Genomic DNA, 27,436 nt, shown 5'->3' on the forward strand with positions numbered 1-27,436 from the left:
TGTTGTTTATACACTAATATTGTTTAGCCGAATTACAACATTGAAGCTAACAATCCTTCGAGCAGTGTTGAAGTAGCATGTGAATTTGCAAACACATTCTTTAATGATAATTATACATTTGATTTTGTCCTTATTTTAACAAGGTAGAGTTTTTATTGTTAAAAATTTACTTTTTATTAAAATTTATAAACAATTTTCAAGATGATTTACTCTTATTTAGTTATTTATAATTGCTATAAGTAATTAATAGTATAGCAATATTTTAAAAAAATAAGCAAATTAAACCTTAAACTATTACCGTTAATGTTAAATTAAAGTGATTTTTATTTAAGTAAATGTTTATATTGGGCATTTGCAAATAAGCATATTATAATTATTAACACTAAAATTATTATTAACACAGCAGATTTAAAGATAAAAGCCAGACCAGCAGAGTTAAGGATAAAAGCAGACCAGCAGAGTTAAGGATAAAATTAAAAAATGAAAACAAATAGACAGTGAGTAGGTCTGATGAGAACCATTAAACTGAGTTTATTTTTCCTTTACTTTATTTAAAGATTGCGAGAAGTGTTTCATTTCAATAATTTTATAAAAAGAAATAAATAAAATTAGAGATGTTTCTAAATTAAAAATAAATATTTGATTTTTTATTTGTATGTAATAGTTTAGATTTTTAAAAAAAGCTATTTTTAATAGCAATATTTGTTACTTTTTAGTATTTATATTTTATGCATTATTTTTTAAGTTAATTTATCAGCTTTAAGTTGAGTTTAGTTCATGTTATTAAGTTGCTCATTATAATTTTTAACCGGTTTTATTTCTTGTTATAGAGAAAACATTGGTCCAGCAGGTTAGTTTTTTTAATATCTTAAAAACTTTTATTTCCTTCTTAAATGCAGCGGCTATTTACAAATCACTATAATTTAGGCTATGCATTAATGTATACCATGTGCTCAAAAGGTAGTTGTGCACTAGTTAAAGAAGATGGTTTTGACACAGCGTTTACTATTGCTCATGAGTTAGGGCATTCGTAAGTGTAGTTTTATGTAATTTTTTATTAATTTTTAAGGTAACATGTTTTGATTTGCTTGTTGTATTTATCTTAATATCAAAATTATGCTTTTATCATCAAATTTATGTTTTTTGATGAACATCTTAATGTTCTTAATGAAGTTTTTTATAATGTTGCACAATATTTTAAGATAAAAAATTATTGCTCTTAAAATTGTGTTTCTAATTATAATCCAAAAACACTTAATTTTAAATCCACACATATAAAGGAACATATCTATACATGGTAATTAATCCTGTATCTCGCCCTGTTTGTTAAAAGTCTGTATACATGGTATATTGTTTTTTACTAATACTTTCCTAAATTTGAAAAATTTGTTAATTAATAACATAACATGAAAAAATTTTCAAAACTGAATTCTATAAGTAATTCCTGTAATTTTGGACTCAATTGATATACTCATTTCAGGCAAGTCTGGTTAAAAAAAAAGGACTGAAGCAGTTTTTTTATTTGAAAGTAATATTATATGAATTTCCTTTTTAATAAGATTTTATGATTATAATAAATTGAATTATCTATTTTTTTTAATTAAAAAACTGCAAAAATAATATTCGCGACTATTCACAAAAATATATAAATGATTCATTTATATTACTGGTAAAGTTTTTTGGATCTGAGTAACCAGACTTGAATTCTTCAATTCCAAGGGTTAGTACAGGGATCTGACACCCAATCTAAGATTTGACAAGTTTCATCATGGTGCATTATCATTTCCCATTAATCAAAACATCTGTAAGATTTAAAACAATAACTGGGTTTCTTATAATTTACTTCCAGAAGTTTCTTAAAAATGAGTTGTCATCTTAAAGTCATATTTATAATAATATATAAATGCATCTTATTTCAAGGTAAAAAGTTATAATAAAAAATATTTATGTGGATACAAGATAATTGATAGTGCTGTATTATCCATTATTGTTCAGTTGATTTGTTGTCCAGAATGTAAAACTTGAAGATTTAGTTTAGCTGAAAACACACTAAATGAACTTTTCAGCTTATTGATCATATTCTGTCAAAATGGATATAATTATGAATTTTACACATTCAAGAAGTGTGGTTATGAAAGAAGTAGAGCTTAACCAGAGGTCTATTTATGCAATAATCTCTTAGCATTCAAAAATTATGACTATATAAAGTTTGAACCGCCTCAGTTAGAGGGGATTACAAATTTTATAAGATCCTAACTTTTGAATGCTAAGAGATTATTGCATAAAATTTATCAATGAATGAAAATCAATAAGTTTATTAAAGAATAGTACGTAAAATATTTTAACATAGTTAGCAATAAAAATAAAGAACTAATGATTTCTAGGTCATAAATTTCACCGCTATGTTTAAATACATGATTTAAGACTTAAGTCTCACTCACTACAATCTTGCTAGGGCACATTTGACTTAGTAAAACAATAAATTAAAAAATTATGCTTTACTTTAAAATGGTTTAAATGTAAACCACATTTTCAACCAAAACTGCAAAAAAAAAAAAAAAAAGACTCAATAACAACAGCAAACAAAAATAACAATAATTAGCAGCAACAACAGCACAACTAATAAAAAACTTTACACAAATAAAAAGACAAAACACAAAAACTACAAAATGTAAACAAAACTAAAACAAAAACTATAATTTATATATAGATTTATATAATTTATAGATTATATATAGATTATATATAATTGCTTTTAAAAAGAACTTTTCTTATAATTGGACTCTTGAATATAATGCCCATACTTCTCCTGCCATTCTAGTTGCACAGTTTAACCCATTGTTAGACATTCAAGTCACTCTGGCTTCTATTTTTTTTTTATTTTTATGTTGATTAATCTTCCCAAGGCCGAGAAGGCCACTACAGTCAAAAAAGGCTACTTGTAATTGTGATTACAACCCTCTCCTAACTCTATAACTTCACAGCACGAAACTTGACAAACAAGGCTGCTGCTTGGAAAAACAAGTGCAGTGCTACCAGAGATGTGGTGAAAGTCAAACTCTGAACTTCTTGCTTATGAGGCAAGCGCTATACCCTTACCACATTATATGCTATTGCTAAAGTCATTAAATTCTCATTTAAACTCTTATACGGTTTGTGGTCAAGACATTATTCTTCTCATAGTCTCAAATCCTGTATTGTTTTTTATCTGGATTAATGATCCTTCTTGAATATTGTTTTATTTCTTATCTAAATTAATGATCTTCCTGAAAATCTTACATCTAAAGTGACTCTATTTGCTGATGACTCAACTTAATCTCCAGTCTTGACAAAAAGTCTCCTCTTTTTGATCGTTTACAACAGACAGCCGATCTTGAATCTGATCTTTCTTCTGTAACAGTTTGGGGTTTGCAGTGGCTTGTGAATTTTAACTCCAAAAAAATTCAGTTATTTACTCCAAATAACTATTGCAACACTGTCTACATTCCTATATTAATGAACGGCAACCCTCTTATTGAGTTCTCTTCTTTACATCTTCTTGGATTAGCATTTACTCTTATTATAATTTACTGCTGACTTCTCATGGAAACCATGGAAACCATACAATTGATTGGAAAGTTTGCATCTGCTAAGGATATTTCTCTTTATCATGTCGGTCATTATCTTACTCCCAAATCCATTCTCTACCTTTACAAATCTCTTATTTATTTCTGTATCTGTCCCTGCATGTTAAAAAAACATTTATTTGTCTAGTTTATTTTCCACGGACTTCAACCCTTTGGAATTCTCTCCCATCTTTATGTTTTCCTGACTCTACAACTTTTTAAATCATTTGTCAACCGTTTCCGTGCTTTTTAACTCCTTTGTTTTCTAGTAACTCCCAACTGAATAGTGGTTTCTTGTAGCCTTGTTGGGAATAAATTAGATTTGAAAAAAAAAAAAAAAAAAAATTGGGCAATTTGTGTGTGTGTTTTATACGTATCATACCAAGCAAACTAATTTATTATTATTTTCTGAACATTCAGACCAAATGTGTTTTCTAATGTCATTTTTAGATAAATTATTATAACCTAACACAGTTAGTGCATTTATAAGAAAAACGCACATCTAACTTGGAAAACATCAATTTTTTGTTGTTTCACGTTGTTTTTATCAATTTAAGAATTGTGCTTTTTTTTTTAAAGAAATGATTTTTATAAAACTTTATTGTAGTATAAAGTTTTCAAAAATTTTGAGCAAACCTTCCCGGAAAATTCCCAGAAATATTCAACCCTAACCATACTGTAACTTGCACTGTAATTAAAACTGTCGTTACACTGTAATATAAAGTTAAACCATACTGTAGTGTTTTTCACTTCAAAATGTAAGATAAATGTAGGTTAAAAATGGTAAAATATGTAGGCTAAAAAATGTATAAATTTTGTTTAAGCTTGTTCCTGGTATATCAATGATAATCAACAGGTTTTTAAATGTCCAACTATGGTTTTGTACTCTTCACCAACAAAATTACAAAACTCTTTCAGTTTATCAACCCTAACAGTATAAATGTGAATCTCCTGATAAACTTTATAAATAATCATATCAAAGTCTATGGGTAAACAATCAACAACTGTTTGTAAAGCTCTGTGTATGATGTGAGCTTCACAACCGAGTCCAAAAATGTTTCTCTTGGTGCGCAATTTTATAAAAATACTTTCTTTATCTTTTTTTTCTAAACCTTTTTAATTTTTTATGTATATATGCATATATATACATATATATATATATATATATATATATATATATATATATATATATATATATATATATATATATATGTATATATATATATATATATATATTTATATATATATATATATGTATATATATATATATATACATACATATATATATATATATATATATATGTATATATATATATATATATATATATATATATATATATATATATATATATATATATATATATATATATATATATATATATATATATATATATCAGTCAATATAGTGGCACAAGTTTTTCCCTTATTTTTTAGTTTAGGAATAGATCATGATGAAGGTCCGTGTGCTTTAGGAAGTAGTCCTACTATAATGGCCAGGAAAATATTAGCTACCAGTGCAAATTATATGTGGTCAGAATGCAGCCGAAGAATTTTGAAAGAAAATCTTAAGTAATATTGCTAATATTGTAATATTAAAAAAAAATTTTTAAAAACATTTCAGATTACTTACTATTTGTTATAGTGCAGTAATTAAAATTATTAATTAGTATTTACTTTTTTTTTTTAATTTTTGATTATGACATGAATTATGAATAATGATAATTATTACATGTTTTTATCCTATTCTTCAAACTTGTTAACCATTATAGCAGAAAGATTTTATTGTGCATTAAATAGAAATGGTGAAGGAAGGCTATTGCTTATGATCTATCAAATCCTTTTGATAAAATCTGAAATATTGGTATTTTCCAAAAGTTTAATCCATATTGTGTATATGTGAAAATTTTAAAAATTATTGAATCATTTCTTTCTTACCTCAGTACAAAAGTTGTCTTTGATGGACAACAACATTCTGGGTTACACAAGGTTTCAAAGCAGGTAGCTGAACATTTTTTTTACTCTTGATTTTTCTGCTCTCACTCTTAAATAAGGTTAAAAAAAACATTGTAAACTTATTGAATCTACTTTAGCTTTGAAGCTTGAGTTTCTGCTCCATTATTATAAGGTTGCATCTCTTCCTTTTTTAAACAAATACTAATATTGTCACTGTTTTAGAAAGCTATCATAATTTGTTCTATCAACAAAAACTGAATTTTGAATGGCTTGTTAATACAGCAAAGATGCATACTGTAACTGTTCCTTCTTATTCAAAAAACTTTTATTCACCTAATTTTATTCCTCAAACATTTGTGCTTTGGAATTCTCTACTGCTTCATGTTTTTCAGACTTATACAATGTTTTTAAGTCATCAACTCTCAAGTCTTTCAGACTTATACAATGTTTTTAAGTCATCAATTCTCAAGTCTTTCAGACTTATACAATGTTTCTTATGTCATCAATTCTCAAGTCTTTCAGACTTATACAATGTTTTTAAGTCATCAATTCTCAAGTCTTTCAGACTTATACAATGTTTTTAAGTCATCAATTCTCAAGTCTTTCAGACTTATACAATGTTTTTAAGTCATCATTTTCTTGCTCTTTATCTCTCTTTTGGTTTCTTTTTAACTTAATTAATTTTTGCTTCCAGCCTAAACAGTAATAATATTAAACATAAATAGTTTCAGCCTTGTTGGAAGCATTATGATTTCCTTGAATATTGGTGTTTTGAAATTCTTTCCAGTGTCTTCATGTTTTCCTGACTAATACAATTAACAAACTTTAAAGTCTCAACCGCTTTTCTGCTCATTAACTCTCTTTATTTGTTAACTTGCAACTTAAATTGTGTTTTACTCTGTTAAACTTGCAACCTAATTTGTATTTGCTTGGAACCTTGTTGCGAAAAAATTTATTGAAAAAACAACTTTGAACTAGAAGTATTTTTGTTTATATTTGTTTAGTTGTTTGTTGTTGTAGTAGTTCTTATTACATTATGCAATTCTTGTTTAAAAAATTGAAATATGAATTAAATTTAGCTAAAGTTGATTGAATTTACTTATTGTAGTCTTCTAAAATAAACAGTTTACTTTTGTAGTTATTTTCTCTGTTTGGCAAATGTTCCTAAATTAATTACATCATTTCAAGACAGCATGATGAATTTGCCTGGAGAGTCAATTTCGTTAGATAACCAATGTAAAGTACGCTATGGCGACCAATCTGTTTCCTGTACCACAGAATCTAAATCTTATGTAATTTGTTTTAGTTTATTGTAGTTGTTTTTTTATTAAAATGTTTTATTAATTATGCTTACAAGTTTAAAACTTTTGTGTTTAATTTTTGTTGTGATCTGATGTTATTTTTGTCCCAGCAAACATCTGTTTGTAAACATTTATGGTGTCATCCTAAGTATAGTGCACCTTGTGTACCACTCTGGTCACTATCTCCATTAGAAGGAACTACCTGTGATCAAGACAAGGTTAGTTACAAAAACAAATTTTGCACAATTATTAACTACTAATTAAATGAGGGTTATATATTTGTATATATTTGCATACATTTATTATTAATATATTTGCATACATTTTGCATTCATTTTTAAAAAGTGGTTTCTAAATTTATTTTAGTGGTGCATAAATTCAGCCTGCATTGTTAAAAAAAAAGAATTTCCAGTTCATGGAGGATGGTCACAATGGTCGGACTACACACCACCTTGTGATAATTCAACTAAAAGTTTGTTAATTCAACAAAGAACTAGATCCTGCACAAATCCAAAGTAAAAATTCTTAATAGTATTTTGTATATTTTTGTATAAAGTTGCACTTAAAAATTTTTGTTTCTTACTCTAAAAATGGGTATAAGCTTGCACATTCACAAAATTAATGTCCACTTAGTAAATGGTGGATACTATTACAGCTAGCATTATGTGGTAAATTCCAAAGTTAATACTATTTAAATGAACTGTTGAAGTTTTTCTGCAACAATTTCAAAAATATTTTTACATCAAATACTTTTTGTTTTTTGTTGTTCTTTGTATAAAAATAAAAACTTGGTCTAAAGCTAGGAATAAATAGTAACAGAGTACAAAAGCTAGAAATGTTTTAAAAAGCATAAAAAAGTGATTAGTTTTCACTTAATTTTGAATAAATAGTAACATAGTACAAAAGGAATAAATTGTAACGAAGTATGAAAGGTTTTTTGAAAAATATATTTTTTTTAAAATCAATAATGCACTACATTTCAATGTGTTTGATGTTTTGTTATGGTTTAAAATGCAATGCAATCTTCATTCAACTGAGTAACTGATTCAGGTTGAATAAAAATTTAAGGGGAAAAATTCATAGGAAATAAAAACTTTTTCCATTTTTTTCAATTTAATTATAGTAAATATTGATTAGGGGTCATCCATAAATTACATAATTTTAGCATGCTCTAAGGAGGGAAGAGGGGGAGAGGGTTAGTGGTTTTGTGATGACTCATACAAAACTTGCTACAAAAAGTGTTAGCATTTTGTGATGTGGGAGGAGGGGGTCAAAAACTGTCAAAAATTGCGTGACATAATTTATGGACGACTCCTTTCTTTATAGTTTAGAGTTTTAAATAAATTTTGAATAAATTTAAAGTAAATTTTTAAGTTTTCATAATTATGTTTTATAATTTTTTCATAATTCATACTGTTTTTACTGTATTACATGGATTAAATTCATGAATTACTTTTCCACAGTAAAATAGTACATAATTATTAAAAAGAACATTCAGGTTTGCCAAAATATTTTTTTTCTGATTTTCTTTTAAATGATGTTAAAAAAAAAAATTATATTAGCACATAATCTAAACTATTTTTTAATTAAAAAAAGGTTTAAAAAGCATGAAAAAAGCAATTTTTAACTTAATCTTGAGCAGATTTTTCCCACAAATACTCCTGCCACAGAAAAGGCTCTTTCTGATTCAATCAATGTTGGCTTAATGATCATTAATCCTGAGTATATTTTGCCCAAATTTTCATTACGCTTTCCAGTTGCCTCAAAAATGTTAATTACTTTTATGAGGTTTTTAAATAACGAAAGTATTTTATCTTGTTTCTACTTGTTTGAAATTTCAATTTTTTTTTTCAAGTACTTGTTTGACATTCCAATTTTTTCTCAACCATCAAACTACTTTTGTCTAAAAACTTAGCATCAACTGATTGAGATATTAAAAAAATTTTGCTTTCAATATGATAACTCTCGTTGACTATTCTCATTGAATATTTGGAGAATAAGAATAATTTTGAATTGATATTTGGTTCTTGATTATAAATGAATGGATTATTTAAAAACTTTAGCCAATAAAGTTGGTATTTCTGTTTCTTCAATTCTCTGCTACACAGATTTTCTTTTTGCCAAAATTTCTACTTCTGTATCAAGTAGAGAACTTCTGCCTAGACTTCCTGTTCCAAGTTTTTTTGACTGTAGCATAGTTGTTTTTGCACTCCTTATTTTACTGCATATTATTCTTTGAAAAGAAGTAATTTTTTTAAACTTTTTGAATCATTAAGAAAATTATGCTACTTTGTAAACCATCAATGAATGTAATACCTGGTTAAAAATAACTTCTCATTATGTCCAAATTTATAAAGTGTAATTATTTCATTATGATCACTAAATTTGTCATTAAAACCTTGCAACTGCGAATCACTTTAATACATTTTGCTTCTAAAGGGTTTGACTTTTTGTAAAGAATATCACATACTAAACAATGAATTTCATTGGCATAACAGTGTTGATGATTAATTTTATTTAGCTGTCCATGATGTTTTCCATACAGATGCTTTGTCCATGACACTTGCTATGATGTGCTTTTTTATTGATAAGTTGAAGTTTGACAGCTTCCTTTCTTCTTATTCACAATTTTATCTAAAGGAAGTGATCCAGTTATTGTCCAGTCTTCCCCAGGTTCTAAAATTTTGTTGTGTAATTTATATTTAAATAATGTTAATTTTCTTCGACATTTGTTTAACAATAAAGACATTAGTCTAACAAAGAAAATTGCAACCCGGTAGATTTTTTTTTTTTATTTCCAAAATTTGTTTCAAAACTTTGTTTGGCTAAATTCATGTTTTTTTTTATCATATTTATAACATGAGATGGATTTTTTGGTAATACCATATTTTTTTCAGGCAATGATTTTTTAATGAATTCACTTTTTATTATAGCATTTATAGAGAAGCTATCCACCCTTGCTAGCACACAATTTTATCAATAGCCTGCTGTTTAACATCCAGTGGATTGTCAATTTTAATGCAGATGCCTATTATTTAAATTCAATTCTTTGTGTGCATTTTTCAAGTGATAAAGAACCCACTTGTTACATTTTTTTCTACTGCACTTTTTGCAAGTGGCAGGTTCTTTTGATTTTTCTAAACAAAATATGATCAACTTACTATCAAAATGGTATTGTTGTTATGAATTGCAGAATAACTAAGTTATAAATAAATTAAATAAATCACATAGCCAACATAATAATATGTCTTTAAATAGTTCTAACATAAAAACTTATACATCCATGATCACAGATATTTTAATACAGAAAATATTTATTTTTTCAATAATGCAATACATCAAAATGTTTAAATTTTCACTCACAATCACAAAATTTTAAAAAGCAAACATCTTTTAGTTTTTTCTTATTACTTTTCATTCATGTCCTGCTGCCTTGTAGGATATGCCTTTTTAGGCAAAGGCTAGGAGATGCCAACTCCGATTTAAAACACCCCCTGCCTTGGGGCTCTTGGTTGAGTAAAGGCTAGAGATGGTGTCTCGATAAAAATACTCATCTTGGGCAGATGTTAAATGCACCCGGCTACTGTCTTGTAGAAGGCCTCCTAGGCAAAGACTTAAGGGGTAAACAGATTTCTATCTGTTGACCAGCCTCGCACCCCTTCTTCATCTATTAGGCTGGCGCAGATGTATTTTTAATACATTGTTTCCAGTGTAGGATGTTGAATGCTGGATCTTCTTGACTCAATGCATGGGTTTGCTTGTGTCACTGTTTTAATGACTAGGCAACTCATTCTATTATCTCCTAATGAGGGTACAGCTCTAAAACTCAGTTTTATGGTTCTGAGGCCGGCTGGTAGTCAGGTTTCCCGAACTCTGTGGTAGCTCTCAGAGAGGCTGATTCCATCAACAGCTGAAAAATATCAAAGTATTAACAGTGCCATGTTGCACATGGATGGTGTCCCTGTTTGTACTTTTGGTGTGCATTGCGGAGGCCACATTTGGAGCCCTTTGTTACGGCTTAGGGTTTATTAGTAGTAATGAGGCATTTGCTTGGGCTATTAAACGGTGTTCTGAGTACTATCTATGCTTTGAGTCAAGTTCTTCAATCTAATTTAAAAATGAATAAAGTACCAAAAATTATAAAACACAAAAAACCATCATCATCACCAAGTTCTCTAAACCTATCATTCACTAATATTCGTGGTCTTCGAAGTAACTTTTCTTCTGTTGAGTCTTATCTCTTGCAAAGTTCACCAGATCTACTTGCTCTTTGTGAGACTAATTTGAGTTCGGCTGTCTCATCTTGTGATCTTAGTGTTGATGGTTATCTTCCTCTGATTCGTAAAGACTCCAATAGTCACATGCTTGGCCTGGGCATTTACATTCGTAAGAATTCACCTGTTTGTCGTGAAACTAGGTTTGAATCCACAGACTGTTCTTTCATGTGCTTTCGTTTAGCACCACTTCACTCTATTGCCTTTCTCTTTGTTCTATATCGCTCTCCTTCATCTCAAGACTGCACTCTTTTTGATGTTATTTCTGATCATATTGACCAAGCCCTCTCTCTTTATCCATCAGCTAATATAGTTGTTGTCGGTGACTTTAATGCTCACCACTCTGAATGGCTTGGCTCTAGTATCAGTGACTCTGCAGGCATTAAAGCCTACAACTTTTGCCTTTCTCAATCTCTAACTCAAATAGTCAACTTTCCAACTCGCTTTCCTGACAACCCTAATCATTTACCTTCTCTACTCGACTTATGTCTTGTTTCTGATCCTAGTCAGTGCTCAGTTTCTCCGCACTCACCCTTAGGTTCTTCTGATCACAGTTTGATCTCTCTAAAACTAATATCTCATTCTTCTTCATCACCTGAATCCCCCTATTACCGAACCTCTTTCAACTACAGTAAAGCTGACTGGGATTCTTTCCGTGACTTTCTTCGTGATGGCCCTTGGGTAGAAATCTTTCAGCTTCCTGTCGACAAATGTGCTTCTTACATAACTTCGTGGATTCAGGCTGGCATGGAATCTTTTATTCCCTCTCGACGATTCCAGGTCAAGCCTCACTCTCCTCCATGGTTTTCCTCGCACTGTGCTGCTGCGATTGCCAATCGAAACCGTTACTTCCATATTTATCAGCAAAACTATTCTCCAGAAAACAGGCGTCTGTTTATTACTGCTCGAAATAATTGTAAAAAGGTTTTGTCTAACGCCAAAACCCGCTATTCTCAGGTCATGAAATCTCGTATCTCATCTAAAAAATTAGGCTCTCGTGACTTCTGGAGAATCTTTAATAATATCAATAATAAGGGCAAATCTATAATTCCACCTCTCTTGTATGGTTCAGACTTTGTCACCTCACCTAAAGACAAAGCTGAATTGTTTGCTAAAAACTTTTCATCAATATCATCTCTTGATTCCACTAGTTGCGTTCTACCTGATATTGCCAACAAACAGGTTGATCCTTTGCTTGACATTCATATCACTCCAGCATCTGTATCTAAAGTGATTTCCTGCCTAGATTCTTCTACAGCTTGTGGCCCGGACAACATACCTGTTATTGTCTTGCAGAAGTGTTCTCCGGAGCTGTCGTCTATACTCTCAAAACTATTCAACAAGTGCTTATCAGAGTCTTGCTTTCCAGCCTGCTGGAAAGCCGCATCTGTTATCCCTATCTTCAAAAATTCTGGGGTGCGATCTGATTCGTCTAACTACCGTCCCATAAGTCTTCTTCCCATCATAAGCAAGGTTTTTGAATCTTTAATTAACAAACACTTAATTTCTCATCTTGAATCTAATAACTTACTTTCTGACCATCAATATGGATTTCGATCTTCTCGTTCTACAGCTGATTTGCTAACAGTAATAACTGACAGGTTTTATCGTGCATTAGATGAAGGTGGAGAGGTTAAGGCCATCGCTCTTGACATTTCAAAAGCGTTTGATAAAGTTTGGCATGCTGGTCTTCTCCATAAGCTTTCTTCTTATGGTGTATCCGGCAACATCTTTAAGATCATTGAATCCTTCCTTTCCAATCGTAGCATAAAAGTTGTCCTCGATGGACAACACTCTTCTTCTTATTCTGTAACTTCAGGGGTTCCTCAAGGTTCTATCCTTGGCCCTATACTCTTTTTAATTTACATTAACGATCTTCCAGATATTCTCACATCTAAGGTGGCATTGTTTGCTGATGATACTACCATTTATTCTTGTCGTGATAAGAAACCAACACCCTCTGATTGCTTGGAGGGGGCATTTGAGCTTGAAAAGGATCTCACTTCTGCTACAGCATGGGGCTCACAGTGGCTGGTGAACTTTAATTCAGATAAAACTCAATTTTTTTCAGCCAATCGTTATCGCAATAATTTAGATCTTCCTATATTTATGAACGGTGATGTACTCGATGAGTCACCTACTCTTCATCTTCTAGGATTAACTCTTACTTCCAATCTTTCTTGGAAACCATATATCAAATCAGTTGCAAAATTAGCATCTGCTAAGGTTGCATCTCTTTATCGAGCTCGTCACTTTCTTACTTCGGATTCTATTCTCTATCTCTATAAATCTCAAATCCGGCCTTGTATGGAATACTGTTGCCATATCTGGGGCGGATCGTCTAATGATGCCCTTTCTCTTTTAGACAAGGTGCAAAAACGCATTGTAAACATAGTTGGACCTGCTCTTGCAGCCAACCTCCAACCATTATCACATCGTCGTAATGTTGCTTCTCTTTCTCTTTTCTACAAATACTATAATGGGCAGTGCTCTAAAGAGCTAGCGTCTCTTGTGCCATCTACTAAAATTCATTCTCGTGTTACTCGTCATTCAATTAAGTGTCATCCTTTTTCTGTGACTGTTCCTAAGTGCTCCAAAAATGCTTATTCGTCTAGTTTTTTTCCTCGAACATCAGTTCTTTGGAATTCGCTTCCTTCATCTTGCTTTCCTGATTCATATAATTTGCAATCTTTTAAGTCATCCGTCAATCGTTATCTTGCTCTACAATCTTCATCTTTTCTCTTACAGTAACTTCCAACTTTAATTAGTGGCTGCTTGCAGCCTTGTTGGAAGCGAAGATGTTTAAAAAAAAAAAAAAAAAACTTTATAACAACAAGAAAAAAGTTTTCTTAAATTTTGAAAAAATAATACTTGTTATAAAAAATTGTTATTTAAGTTAAAAGATATATCATTGGGATAAGTTGGCCATATTCCATAATATCCCACTGTCACTTTTACTCCCAGATCCTGTAATCCTTTTGAGAAGCCTTACCAGAAAGTAAGGCTTCTCATATAATAATAATATTATATATAATATTATCTTATTATATAATAATAATAATATATATAATATTATTCTCATATAATAATAATAATAATAATAATAATAATAATAATAATAATAATAATAATAATAATAATAATAATAATAATAATAATAATAATAATAATAATAATATATATAAGTTCCATATAAGTTATGCATGTCAAGTAGAGACTTGACATGCATAACTTATATGGAACTTAAAAATAGCATTATGTATGTTAAGCAGAGTTTCAAGGTTTACATAATGGCACACTTCGGCCATAATGCCATAAGATCTGATGAGTTTCATTGCTATGTCATTTAGATGGTCTTTGAAAGAAAAATTGGAATTTATTTTAATACTGAAGGTATTTACCACAGGGGTAATTTTCTGTCTGTTTAGTCTGAAATTAAAGTGCTTATTAATTGGAGTCAGATTATTCAAAGTTCAATTTACTTTTATATCCAAGAGGAAGTTGATAAATACAAAACCACTGAACACAGTTTGCCAGATCATCATTTGTTATATTAAGTGATCAGTTTCAAGTTAGTAGCATCTGAAGCAAGTGAGTAGCATTATCAAAATAGTTTGCAAATTTAAAAGAAGTATTTTATTTATTAATAAAATTAAAAAAAAAAGAATGAAGTGGTCCTAAAACTGCACCTTGTAAAACACCATTTAAGTATTTTTTTAAAAATAAAAATTTAAGACGAAACTTAAAAGTTCTCCATATAAAATTATGCCAGAGAGTTTAGTTTACCTCATTAAACTATATGATAAAAACAACAAAATGGATTGTTAAATCAGACTTTTTTTTTATTTTATTTTTATATATATATATATATATATATCATATATATATGTATTTTATATATCTAAATATACATATATATTTCACAATAAAAATATATTTATAAATAGTTTACCTAAAAAGGAATATAATTTTTCAAATCATTAAAATGATAAAAAGTTATAGAATGCAGCATTAAGACATAAAATTTATAGTATAAAAGTATATCAAAACAAACGGTTCAAATTTGCATTGGTTGTTAATAAAAAGCATTTTGCGAAATAAGCTTATCCATATGGTAATTTTTGAATGAGACTTACAATGTAAGCATTATTCTTAAATTTTTAATTTGATATAACCATTTTAGAAAGAATAGAAAATTATCATCTGTCTGAGTACTTATTAAATAAGATTTTCTTTTTATCTTTTTTATATATAATTTGTACCCAATGTAAATTTTTTTTAGACCTAAATTTAATGGCAATCCATGTAAAGGAATATCTAGTGAAAACAGAGCTATTCTATCTGGTGACATGGGAGCATGCATACCATATACGTTTAAAAAATTAGTAAGTTTTTCGATAGTTACAAACAACATTTTGAATGTATACGTAAATGTTCTTCTTTTTTTTCACAATCATTGTGCATAGGTGTTTCATAATTATTGTACTTAGGTTTGTGGGTAGGGGAGGGGAGATGTTGAGAAACAAAATTCTAGAAAATTTAATCACCAGTGAATTTTGTTTTTATTTAAATATGAAATCAATTAAGTTAATTTGAATAAGTATTGAAGTATGAATGTAGTTACAATGACAATTGTATGGGTGTTTGAAGAGTTTAAAACTTACTATGCAAAAAATACAAATTTGACTTTTTTTATTTCTCAACTTTTTCAAAATATTTGTGGTGTAATGTAGTGATGTAAATTTTCCGGTAATATTTGATTTACCGGTAAATTTTAAATCGAAGGGTGTAAATTTTCCTTAAAAAAATTTTTTTTTTCAAAAAAAAAATAAAAATAAATGAAAAAAAATTTCAAAATTTACCAGGCGGTAAATTTTCCGGTAAATTTTACCTTCGCAACACTAGTGTAATGTATAAAAATATTTATAAATTATATTTTATATTTATATTATTTTATAAAAATATTCATAAATTATATTTTATATTTAGACACTTGATGAAGTATTATACAATAAAACAATACATCATGATAATTGTGGGAAGATTAAAAAAGACAACAAACTGTGGATTTTATATTCTAGCGATATGCAGAAAGCATTTTGTACGTTTTTACTTTTTTATGTGTGTTCAATATAATAGTTATATAAAGTTCTTGAACACTATTGAACACTATAATTCTTAAAAAACGAAAAAATTGAGAAGAAATAAACAAGTGATAATGACCAAAATGTGATTGGTTTAGTTTTTAAATAAGTTTTTTTTTTTTTTTTTTTAAAAAGTTTAATTTTAACTTATATCATTATTCTTATAAGTTAGTGGTTGATATTAGTCAATGCCTAGAATAACAGATAAATATTGTACAAAATAGTTTTTGTAAAGTTCCAATAAAAAAGAATCATTTTTCATTTAATCATAGAAGCTGTTGTTTTTAAAAATTTTATGGCTGACAATAGTTTTTTTATTTTAAAGTTACTTATGTTGTTGATAAACAATTAAATAAATTGAAAAATATTGATTTATTGATTAATGTAGAACTACTTGAATACTTAAGTACTAACAAGTGACTTTAAATTAATTTAAAAATGTGAATGAAGTTCATAAAGGCATATTTAATTATAAATAGTTGTTATTATAAATTGTTTTTATTGATTTAAATAAGTTGATAATCACAGTTTTATATCACCACATTTTTCATCAATTGCATCAGCATTGTAGTGCAATTGCATACAAGAAAACACTTTACTTTCATTTTTTAATAAAGTTCTATATAAAAGTTTGAATTTTGTTATGAGAAAATAATTAAAAATAAGTTTATGCAGTAGTGTAAATAAATCTTGTCACTCATTATTCTTATAAGTTAGTGATTGATATTAGTCAATGCCTAGAATAACAGATAAATATTGTAAGTGCCAAATGAAAGAATTAAATCAACAATGTTTTGACTATTTTCTAAGTAAATAAACAATATATTAACAAATTTTTGCAGTGCGACAGCTGAGTATCAAAGTTATATTTAGTATTTAGCTTTAATGGGCTGGTTATAATTATAATTCAATGTTTAATAAAAATGAATGAGAAGATGTTTAGGTGCTTTATCTAGTGTTTCTTATTTGCAAAATGAGTGTTTTGCTGAGTTCAGTCTTTGAGCTTCACCATGTAGCTCTTGAATAACATATTGCCAAATTAGATTTATTAAGGTCAAAAAAAATAAATTCAAAAATGTTTACATTTAGTTTTAATAACAAAGTTTTAATTACAATAAAAAATATAGCTAAAACATTTGCTAAAAAATATAATCTTTTTTGTACTAAAAAGTAGAAAATAAACTTTTTAATTTAAATTGAATAGTTCAGTAAACTAAGATTGACAGCTATGTTTTTATAAAAACCTTGTGCAGGCCTGTCAATCTTTAGTTTACTGAACTATTCAATTTAAATTAAAAAGTTTATTTTCTACTTTTTAGTACAAAAAAGATTATATTTTTTAGCAAATGTTTTTACTATATTTTATTTTCTACTTTTTCGTCTTTACAGAGAGTTACGATATTTAGCAATGCATTTGTCAACCCATTTGTAATTAAATCAAGCTTTTTAAAGAAACAGAGTATTTCCTGATTAAAGGAGCGGAATATTTTTTTAAAAGTATAAAAATTTTTATTTAAAAGTAAAATAACATAAAGTACACATATTTCATTTGCATTGCTACCCTTGTCCTCCCACAGATGTAGTATATTTTTATATTAATATTAAACAAAATTATGTTGTAAGTTGTTTTTTTCAAATAAAAAAGTATAAAAAAAATAACAAACCCACAAGAATTATAAGCCTATTTTAAAAATGAAAAGATTTGTTAAAGAGTAAAAATTTCTTTTAAAAACAAACTCGCAAGAGATATAATAGCTAATTTCTATATAAAAAGTTAGTTTTCCGATGCACCAAAGACGATAAAGAAAGTCGAGGAAAGAGTCATATCAAGTGAAAGAAAAGATTATAAAAACAATAACATTTTTGAAAGTTGTTTGCTTTATTTTAATTAATATTTTTGAAATTGAATTTATATTGAATTACTTGGATACATAATGATAAAATTCGGTATTTTTTGTTATGCTATCTCTAGGAAGATTACCATTCAAGTTTTACGAGCTCTTCTTATCTTACCCTCCTAGTCTCATTTGCCCTCAACTTTTCCAAATAATAAATTAAAAATTATACTTATGGTTTTACCAAAAAATTTTATGCTGTTACTGTTTATTGTTTAAGTTGCTATTGTTTATTGTTAAAATTGTTATTATTAGATTTAATACCTCAAATACTTCAATTTTTTTTTAATGATTATTTTGATTAGTAGTACGTTTTTATTATTAATTTACATTAACATTTTTTTTTAGTTGACGATTTAAATGTTTCGTGCGATTTTGAAAAAGAAGGGTGCCAATGGAAAAGTTCTGAAAAGGGTGTTAAGGCTTGGAATATTGGTCAAGGCCCAACTGCTTCCTTAAACACCGGACCTTCTTTTGATCACACATTTAAAAACTTGTCTGGGCATTACTTATATTTTGAAGCCTCCTGGATTCAAGGGACACCGCGTCTTAAGAATAACGATCGCATTATTTTGGAGTCCCCGACAATTTTAGCACCTTATGCATGTCTAAAATTCGCATATCACATGTTTGGAGTTGACATAAAAGGGCTTGAAGTGTATTTGAACAGTGGTATACATAGAAAAAAAATTTGGCATAGAGATGGACCTCTTGGAAACAAATGGAATTCGGTGGAATTAGATCTTTCAATAAACATTGAATATTATGTGAGTATTATTGTTTTTGTAATAAGAAATTTATTTTATTATATTATATATATATATATATATATATATATATATATATATATATATATATATATATATATATATATATATATATATATATATATATATATATATATATATATATATATTGAAGATAAGTATTGAAGCCGTTCGTGGTAATAGTCATCTAAGTGATATAGCGATTGATGACATCATATTACATAATGGATTGTGTTCTTCATCAAAAGAAAATTGTAAGATTTAAAAAAATAATTTTTTGTGCATAGTAGTTGTTGTTTTGAATCTCACAAATAATTATTCATTTTCCTCAGTAACGCAACAGTGTTCAGTTACTTGTGTTGACAGCGAGTTAATGACAATGTTAAAAAGCAGTGCGCTTGACGGAGCTCCTTGTGTTTCAGCTGAAACAGAAAACAGTTTGTGCCTTGACAAAAAGTGTGAGGTAAATATTATTAGTAATTATTTATTTTTGAAAATTTAGTTATGATTTTCGTATATAGTTCGTTACGACGTTACAAAAATTGTTTTTCAGCCAATTAACTGCAACGGAGTCATTGGGGAATTAACTTGTTAAAGTTTTACATCGCATGGCTTTTATAGCAGAAAAGCATTTACAAAATTCAACCAGTGCGTTATTTCAAATTATTTAATGGCAAATATTTGAGTAAATAAATTTATTGGTTAGAATCAGGCGAATTTTAGAATGAAAATGCTTTGAGAAATAAAAAGATTTAAAATAATAATTTGAACAGTTGTATCTGAAAATAATTACCAAAATTATAAACATATTTAAATATTGATATTTCTTCACTTATATGCTTCTTTGCATCCATTGCAAATTTGGTTTTTGAATATAAGCAAATTAGACTAGATTTATTTAATATTTCACAAAAATGTTGTTAAAAAAAGTATGAGTATTAAATAAAGTATAAAACTCTCATTTAAAAGATTCTTACTTATTTCTTATTTATTGTTTCTTACTTCTTATTACTTATCTATTCCTCATTTCCTACTTATTGTGGATAAAATAAATTATATATTAGTTAATAAAATATCACAAGAAAAAAAATTTCTTTAAATTTTAAATAATCTATTGCTTATCAATAAATCTTAAATATTTAGTCTTTAAAAATGTGACTGTAGAATTACATTCAACAAAAATATATATCTATGAGAGACATGAAGAAGATTATATATCAATCAATCTTTGTTAACATTTTTATGTATAAAAAGTAGCCGTTTTCAAAAAACAGTTTTTCCCCGGGAAAAAAATCTAAAAATGGCATTCTTTGAAATATCTATAAATTAAAAATACAACGATTTTTCGGAATAGGTACGGTACTTCAATAAAGTACGTACGCAATTATGAGAGAAGGGGATTAACCAAAAACGTGCGAATGTGTTCGAGAGGAAAAGTAAAGACATTGAGTACGTACGTGGTTTTACTATCTCACGTTTGCTATCTCTCCTAAAACTTAATTTTATTTTTTTAACAAAAGCTTTTAGTTTCACGAGTTTAAAAAATCATTCATTTATTGTTCAACATTCATGTTGCTGAGCATTAGAAATCTAATTTTTTTAAAAACATGATAAAAAAAAGTCAATAAAATCAATCCTGTCTTAAAAATTAAAAGAAGTCAACCCTGTATATAAAAATAAAAAGTGAATTCTGTGTATAAAATTAAAAAGTCAAACCTGTATATAATATAAAAAGGGAATTCTGTATATAAAAAGAGTTATTGAAATTATTTTTGTTTTTCAAAACTTTTAATATATAATCTTTTATTGAAATAAATATTAATTTGAGTTTACAAAAAACAATAATACAATATTTTGAAGTAATCTATTGATAAGGGATTGAATGTTTTTTAATATCGTCAAGGATAGAGTTAGCACCAGATTTATTTGCGTCATCACGTAGGCGGCTGATAAATTTTTGTTGATATAAATTGTTAATTTTTCGAATCTGGTGTTGAATTTGAAAGTGGACTGTGAATGATTGTTCTTGTTTAGTTTGTTTAACATTTGTTTGAGCTGAGGACTGTATGCTATCACAATGTTCATCAATGGGAAGGGTACCCTGGCAGGTTCAATACCTGGTGAGGATCAATACCAGCTACTTTTAGAAGGCTGTTTTAAAATAATTGTATCTTGATTGAGGACAACTACATTGCACAGTGGGAAATCACATAGTCAAAAAATCAAAAGAGTGACTTACTTCCAACATCATGTCAGGTAGTGGGTTTTGTTACTAACAAGAATTTTCTAAATTATAAAGTTCTAAATGTGATAGACTAAATGGTAGCGGCTTCTTGAAGTTAGGTTTTTATGTAATTTTGAAAAAAATTCTTAAGATGCAGGGTTTTAGTAATTATTATTTTTTTAATTTATAGATCATTGTAATTTTGACAATATATACATAAATAGAAAGATTATAATATAGGCTGTTAAAAATAAAAATAAGCAATTTCATGAAAAAGTTGGTTCTACAATTTTTATGCATTAAAAGTAAAAAGTTCGTCACAAAACTACTAAATTTCAACTTTGATAAAGAATTAAAAAATTGCTCCAATTTGTATTTTTTCTATTAACTACCCTGAGAAGTGTGTCTATTAACTACCCTGAGAAGTGTGGCTGCGATTATCCGCGATCTTAAGCGCAAAATAATTTTGAAAAAATGATGTTTTTTTAAACAAATAAAAAATTCTTTGAATAAAAACAATTTCTTTTTTCATTCATTACTAAAACTAAAAAAAAAAACTACTTAAATGCATGAAAGACTAAAGTAAATTTGTTTTCGTGTTATTTTTAAAAAGAAAAAAGTTATTTTTTATTTTAAGTTCAAGTGTTAATGGTTTTAAAATACAAAACTAATTTTAGAAAAAATAAATCTAAAGTGCATTTTTGATGTCCCACTGATCGACCAAAAACCACAGGAATTTCTAAATATTGTTAAAAAGTTTCTTTTTACTTTGTAGGTATATTGATGTCAACCAAGGTAATGGAAAAAATAAATTTAGACAAATTGTGAAATGCTTTCAGGTTTGGAAAAATAGTTTTGATAATGTAGATAACAGGTTACATTATTAAAATAAGATTCTTAGTAATAAATACTAAGATTCAAGAGAAGGCAAAGTAAATTTATTTAGAAATAGATTAAAACTCTTGTAAAGTATGTTGCACTATGGCGTGCATCATATCAAAAAAAAAAAAAAAAGAAATATTTGATCAAAGAAATCATCTTTATAAACATCCCTTGAAGTTACTGAAAAAAAGACCAAAATTAAACTACAGGTCCTTATGGATCACATTTAGTAGTGGGAGTTTGGACGGAGCATCAAGTCACTCAAAATACAATCAAAATTTTAATAACTACAATAAAAATAACCTTCAAGTTTTGGATCTATTAGTCACAGCAACATCACCCCTTCGACTATATGTACATTCCGATTCAAACATAACTTTATGAAATATAAATAGAATATTTTATGGAAAATTAAAGAAAAATTAAATAGGAGATTAAAAAACAAAATTAATTATTTGTATTCTGTTAAAGTTTACCTTCCAGGATATAAAATGTTTTGATCAACTATAGTTTGTTCTTTCAACGATTGATGGGAAAAACTTAGTTTACAGCACAAACACTTCTTCGAGACAATGCCGTCCGATTTGTTATGCCGCACCAAACATGATAAACAATCTAAACATTTTGAAGAAAGGATTTCACACCCTGTAAATATCCATGGCTAACATCACCCAAAAGGACCGAACAAATCCTTTTAGATGGGCATTATATAGACCTAGTGTGAACATTTAGAGCTGTTTTTGAAATCTTTTAACTACGTCCGAGCCATTTTTTTCATTTTTAAGTTATATAGTGAAAATAACCAAAATTAAAGATTTTCCAAAAAAATTAACAGCTCAAAATCATAAATTACAGTGATTTTTTTAAGTTGTAGGTATATAGAGATCATAATAAAATAATTTTAAGTCATTTTAAACATCCAAAAGTTTGTCAGAGCCATTTTTCTCATTTTAACGTTCTATGGTAAAATAACCACAAAGTGTAAAATTCCATAAAGTATATTTTCACAACTTGCTTGGTCTGGACAATATTTATGATAAAAAATAAACAGATTCTTACATATTGCAAATTTGAGACTAGAATTAAAAGCTTTCTTCACAAAATGCATAATCCAAAAACAGTTTTTAAATTTCTCAAAAAATTCTAAAATTTACAATTTCTAATTTTTTTAGTCCAAAACATATATTTCTGAAAAAGTTGAGTTTGTTACAGATGCTTGCTGTTATAGTCAACAACAAAATTGAAGAGTTGTTTTCCATATTCTGGATGAGTTGGGATGCGCTTGTACCGCTCCCAGTGAACCTTGAACCTTGAATGCATTGCTTCAGTTGCTTGTTCGCTGAAGATTCCGAGGGAGGTTTGATGTTTTTCTACAAATTCAGAAACATGGTAGAAAACAGCATAGACCTTAGGTGTCACCGATATTGGCAAGAATAAGAAAGAAGTTTTAAACTTCTGAATCGTTTCTTTATAATTTTCCTGCAGAGTTGTTCCAAAGCATGAAGTGACAACTTCTTTGAAATGTCTTAGAGTTTCAATGAAACCAAATGCTTGATAGACACAAGCTTTTTCTGCCATTCTTTGGAGAATGTCAAGGTTTTGCAAAAGCTTATGACATTCATTGCCAGCAAAGTGTCCGCCATGGTATGGCTGGAGCTGAATGTGCAGCAAAGTTGGCCATTCTTTGGCACCAGGCCATAACTCAGAAAGATTCTTGAAAAGATGATTGACAATTCCAAGAAGAAGATGGAGTTCCATTGGTGGAATCACATCCAAAATGAGTGTTGAGTCATCCATTTTAATCAGTGGTGGATGGATTACATTGTCAAAATCTTTTGCTGATTTTGTATCCGATCCAGCTGCAACATAGGCTTCAAATCTCTCCTTGAATGATCCGAAACTTCTGGATGTTCCACATTCTGAGAGATTGTCAGAATTAATGTTGCACCAGCAACAAGGGTGTTTGCTTGAATGGGATTGAATTCCGCAAATGATGTTGGCCATCTTGAGAACGCATGAAATGCAGAAAGAAACATCATTTAATTGAGTGATGTTCATCATCAATTTGACGTTCTCATATGTTTCAGAAACATTTTCAGCGATGGCAACTATGAGCTGCCGTTTGACACCTGTGTCTCGGGAAGATGAGCTTGTCAGCAAGCGAAGACTTTTTTGTTGAGGACTTCTTGTTTTATCATCTTCATCAGTTACCTTGATAACTGCTAAGCTCATTTTAAAAAAATGATCCTCCTCCATCAATGCCAAGCTTGACAAAATGATTGGAGCCGTATTCCCTTGACAACAACACCTTGTTGGTTAAGTCCTCAAGATTTTTGCAGTGAATGATTGTTCTCTTCTCTTCAGCTTTTCCTTTTTCTGCTGAAATGTTGACAACTGATAGTTGAAAGAAATCATTCAACGATTTTCCTACAGCAGCAAACTTTTGCTGGAAAAATGGCTCAACTAGTCGAGTTTCTGTTGCTTTGTTAAGTGTTGAGGCAAGTTGTCGCATTCTCGTGTTGGATAGTCCTGTGTTCAACTGAACATTTAACAAGCTTTGCATTGTAAGTGTTGAACTGGTTGATTTGCGTGCAGATGCTGGGCCTAAAAAGCAAATGAAATAAATTTAACAACTTTTTGTTACTTGTGAATGATTACAACAACAATAGTTATGAGTAAAAGTGATTCCCACAGAAGTTTATTAGTACCTGGTGTTAATGGAAATAACTGCCCTCCTCTTGCTTGACGCAGCCGGACAGTTCCTCCAGGAGATGCATCCTTTGAGCTGATGATGGCAGATGCAATTTGCTCAGCACCAACAGGATCTGACTGGACCAATGCTTGCAAGTTTTGGTGTCTTGTTCCGATTGCGCATGAATGTCTGAAACCTCTTGCAAGAATGGACAAACATTGTGCGCATCTTTTCTCTGATGACTGTAAGCGGGACTTTGGTGAAGGGCCAGGCTTAGAAGATTCACCTTGGTCAAGGTTTCTGTTCTGTTCTTTTGGTGCCAAGGGATGTTTCTGGTTGAGCTTGAGTTTTGCTATATGGCAAATGAGGCAGTCACATGGACCAGATGTTCGTGTCAAAGGCTTGACAATAATTGCAGGGAAGTTGTAGATTGCAGGTGAAACACTCATGTCCCCAGCATCTCTTTTTTGCAAGAGAGTTCGGCAAGCATTGCAAATAGCCTGTGGGACTCTTTCATCTGCAAAGTCAATGTCTGTTTTCAACAATTTGTGAATTCTTCCAATGATAAAGTCATTTAACTCTCGGTCTCCTTTCCTCATGCAAAGAAAACAAACAGACTTTCTGCATTCTTCATGTGTTTTTGCTTTATTTGGCATTTTTGATGCTTTATGTCTTCATTTTAAAAAATGATCTTTATTCAACAAGGAAAAATAATTATGAAAGTTTTTTATTTCATAAATTTCATGATAATCTTTATGTGTACACAATTTTTTTGTGTACGTAATCTTATTGTGTACTTCATGCCAATGGAAGGGGGATGACAGGGAAGGATTTAACCCTTTTTAATTTGAAAAGTTAGTGCAAGCATGCATGCGTACGTGCGTGCGTGTGTGCATGCGTACATGTACATAAAATCATTGCTGATGCTTAGTCATTACAAAGTAACTAAATTCAAATGAAATTCATTTTTTTTAATTTCCAATAATTATTTGACCTTCTGGGATGTTTGAAATGACTTAAAATTATTTTATTATGATCTCTATATACCTACAACTTAAAAAAATCACTGTAATTTATGATTTTGAGCTGTTTATTTTTTCGGAAAATCTTGGATTTTGGTTATTTTCACTATATAACTTAAAAATGAAAAAAATGGCTCGGACGTAGTTAAAAGATTTCAAAAACAGCTCTAAATGTTCACACTAGGTCTATATAATGCCCATCTAAAAGGATTTGTTCGGTCCTTTCGGATGATGTTAGCCATGGATATTTACAGGGTGTGATTTGTTACAGATGGGCAGAAATTGTGAAATAGCATTTAACCAGTACATGCTTCGACTAGATTTTTTAAAATTATTTCACGTTTCACATAGAATTGAAATTAAAAATCTAAAAAGTAAAAAAGGTTTTAAAAGACCAATTTCTATTGATAAAAAAACTATTCATAATAAATGTTTGAAGAATTTGGAGAGTTTATGAACCAAGAGCTGGAGGCTCAGGAACTAGTAGTAACAGAAATTTATGCCAACAAGTTTTTTCTGATCCTTTAAAATTCAGCAAAACTTTAGAAACTGATAAAGAAATTACTTTCAGATTAGATAACATTCTAATTGCAATCAATTTCAAAAACCTAATTGATCCTAAAAAATTGATAAATGCCAGTGACGGATTCAGACGGGGTAATATAGATAGATAGATATATAGATATATAATCTTTTTCATCAATATGAAATTTTTTACAGAATTGTTAACGTAAAAAATTGACTAGAGCAAGCAGAAGACGATGGTCTTATCATCTTGCCCCGTTAATTTCAATTATATTTTACAATTAATATCAATTGAATATAAGATAAACACAAATTATAAGATATTTAAATATATATATATATATATATATATATATATATATATATATATATATATATATATATATATATATATATATATATATATATATATATATATATAAGAACTCGTATAAGTAATATAGCCAAGTAAATGTATCTTTATAAATATAAATACAATTAAATGCATTTTTATAAATATAACCATAAACATTTCCAGTTATTGTGTAAATGGAAAAAAAAATTTCAAGACGTGTAAAAGTTTTTTTAAAAATAAGAGATTGCTTCAGCAATGTTGAGCTCAAGTAACTGTTGTTTAACAACGCATTTAAAATGTTGAAAAGAGATTATCGTTTTAGTTTCATTAGTGAGAAATGAGTTCCACAATTGTGGTCCTGTTCTAGATATTGAGAATTTTGATTGTCTCAAAGACATTTGAAGAGCACAATGAAAAAAATAGCAGAGTCACATTTTTCACATTTTGAGAAAACCTAAATTAAAGGTTTGAAACCTTTTTATTACAAATTATGTGAGAAACTCTCAATTCTTTTAATTTTTAAGGGAAGGTCATCCATTTAAGCATCAAATTTTAACAAATAAATATTCTGAAAATCATGTTAGCTCATGGAAAATTTTGTTTTTTCAAAATGTGTTCAGATTGGACTCTGCTGTTTTTTCCGTTGATTAGGACTTTGCCTGTTTTTCTATTGTAACACATAAGAAATAACTATATAAAACCATTAAATTTTAAAATTTTTTTATTTTAAACAAATAAAAAAATAAAAAATGCATGAACATTCACTGTTCTTGACCCTCATCTTCAACTTTATTGTCATACGGCAGAGCATCATAGAA

The 27,436-nt window shown here is 28.7% G+C and overlaps 1 protein-coding gene across 2 annotated transcripts in view; it reads left to right on the forward strand.

The window, feature by feature from the left end:
- LOC100200388 (uncharacterized) overlaps positions 1-19,907 on the forward strand; it is a 57,394-nt gene extending 37,487 nt beyond the window's left edge. For both annotated transcript variants that reach the window (XM_065813193.1, XM_065813192.1), the window contains exons 7-19: positions 28-143; positions 831-850; positions 928-1,030; positions 5,040-5,174; positions 6,697-6,850; positions 6,970-7,077; positions 7,226-7,374; positions 15,416-15,518; positions 16,123-16,234; positions 18,521-18,939; positions 19,094-19,193; positions 19,272-19,402; positions 19,493-19,907. In XM_065813193.1, the coding sequence (XP_065669265.1) occupies positions 28-143; positions 831-850; positions 928-1,030; positions 5,040-5,174; positions 6,697-6,850; positions 6,970-7,077; positions 7,226-7,374; positions 15,416-15,518; positions 16,123-16,234; positions 18,521-18,939; positions 19,094-19,193; positions 19,272-19,402; positions 19,493-19,534 (1,692 nt within the window). In that variant the 3' untranslated portion in view covers positions 19,535-19,907. The remainder of the gene's footprint in view (positions 1-27; positions 144-830; positions 851-927; positions 1,031-5,039; positions 5,175-6,696; positions 6,851-6,969; positions 7,078-7,225; positions 7,375-15,415; positions 15,519-16,122; positions 16,235-18,520; positions 18,940-19,093; positions 19,194-19,271; positions 19,403-19,492) is intronic.
- The last annotated feature ends 7,529 nt before the right edge of the window (positions 19,908-27,436 follow it).

Source organism: Hydra vulgaris, chromosome 12, assembly GCF_038396675.1.
Source record: "Hydra vulgaris chromosome 12, alternate assembly HydraT2T_AEP".
Classification (NCBI taxonomy): Eukaryota; Metazoa; Cnidaria; class Hydrozoa; order Anthoathecata; family Hydridae; genus Hydra; species Hydra vulgaris.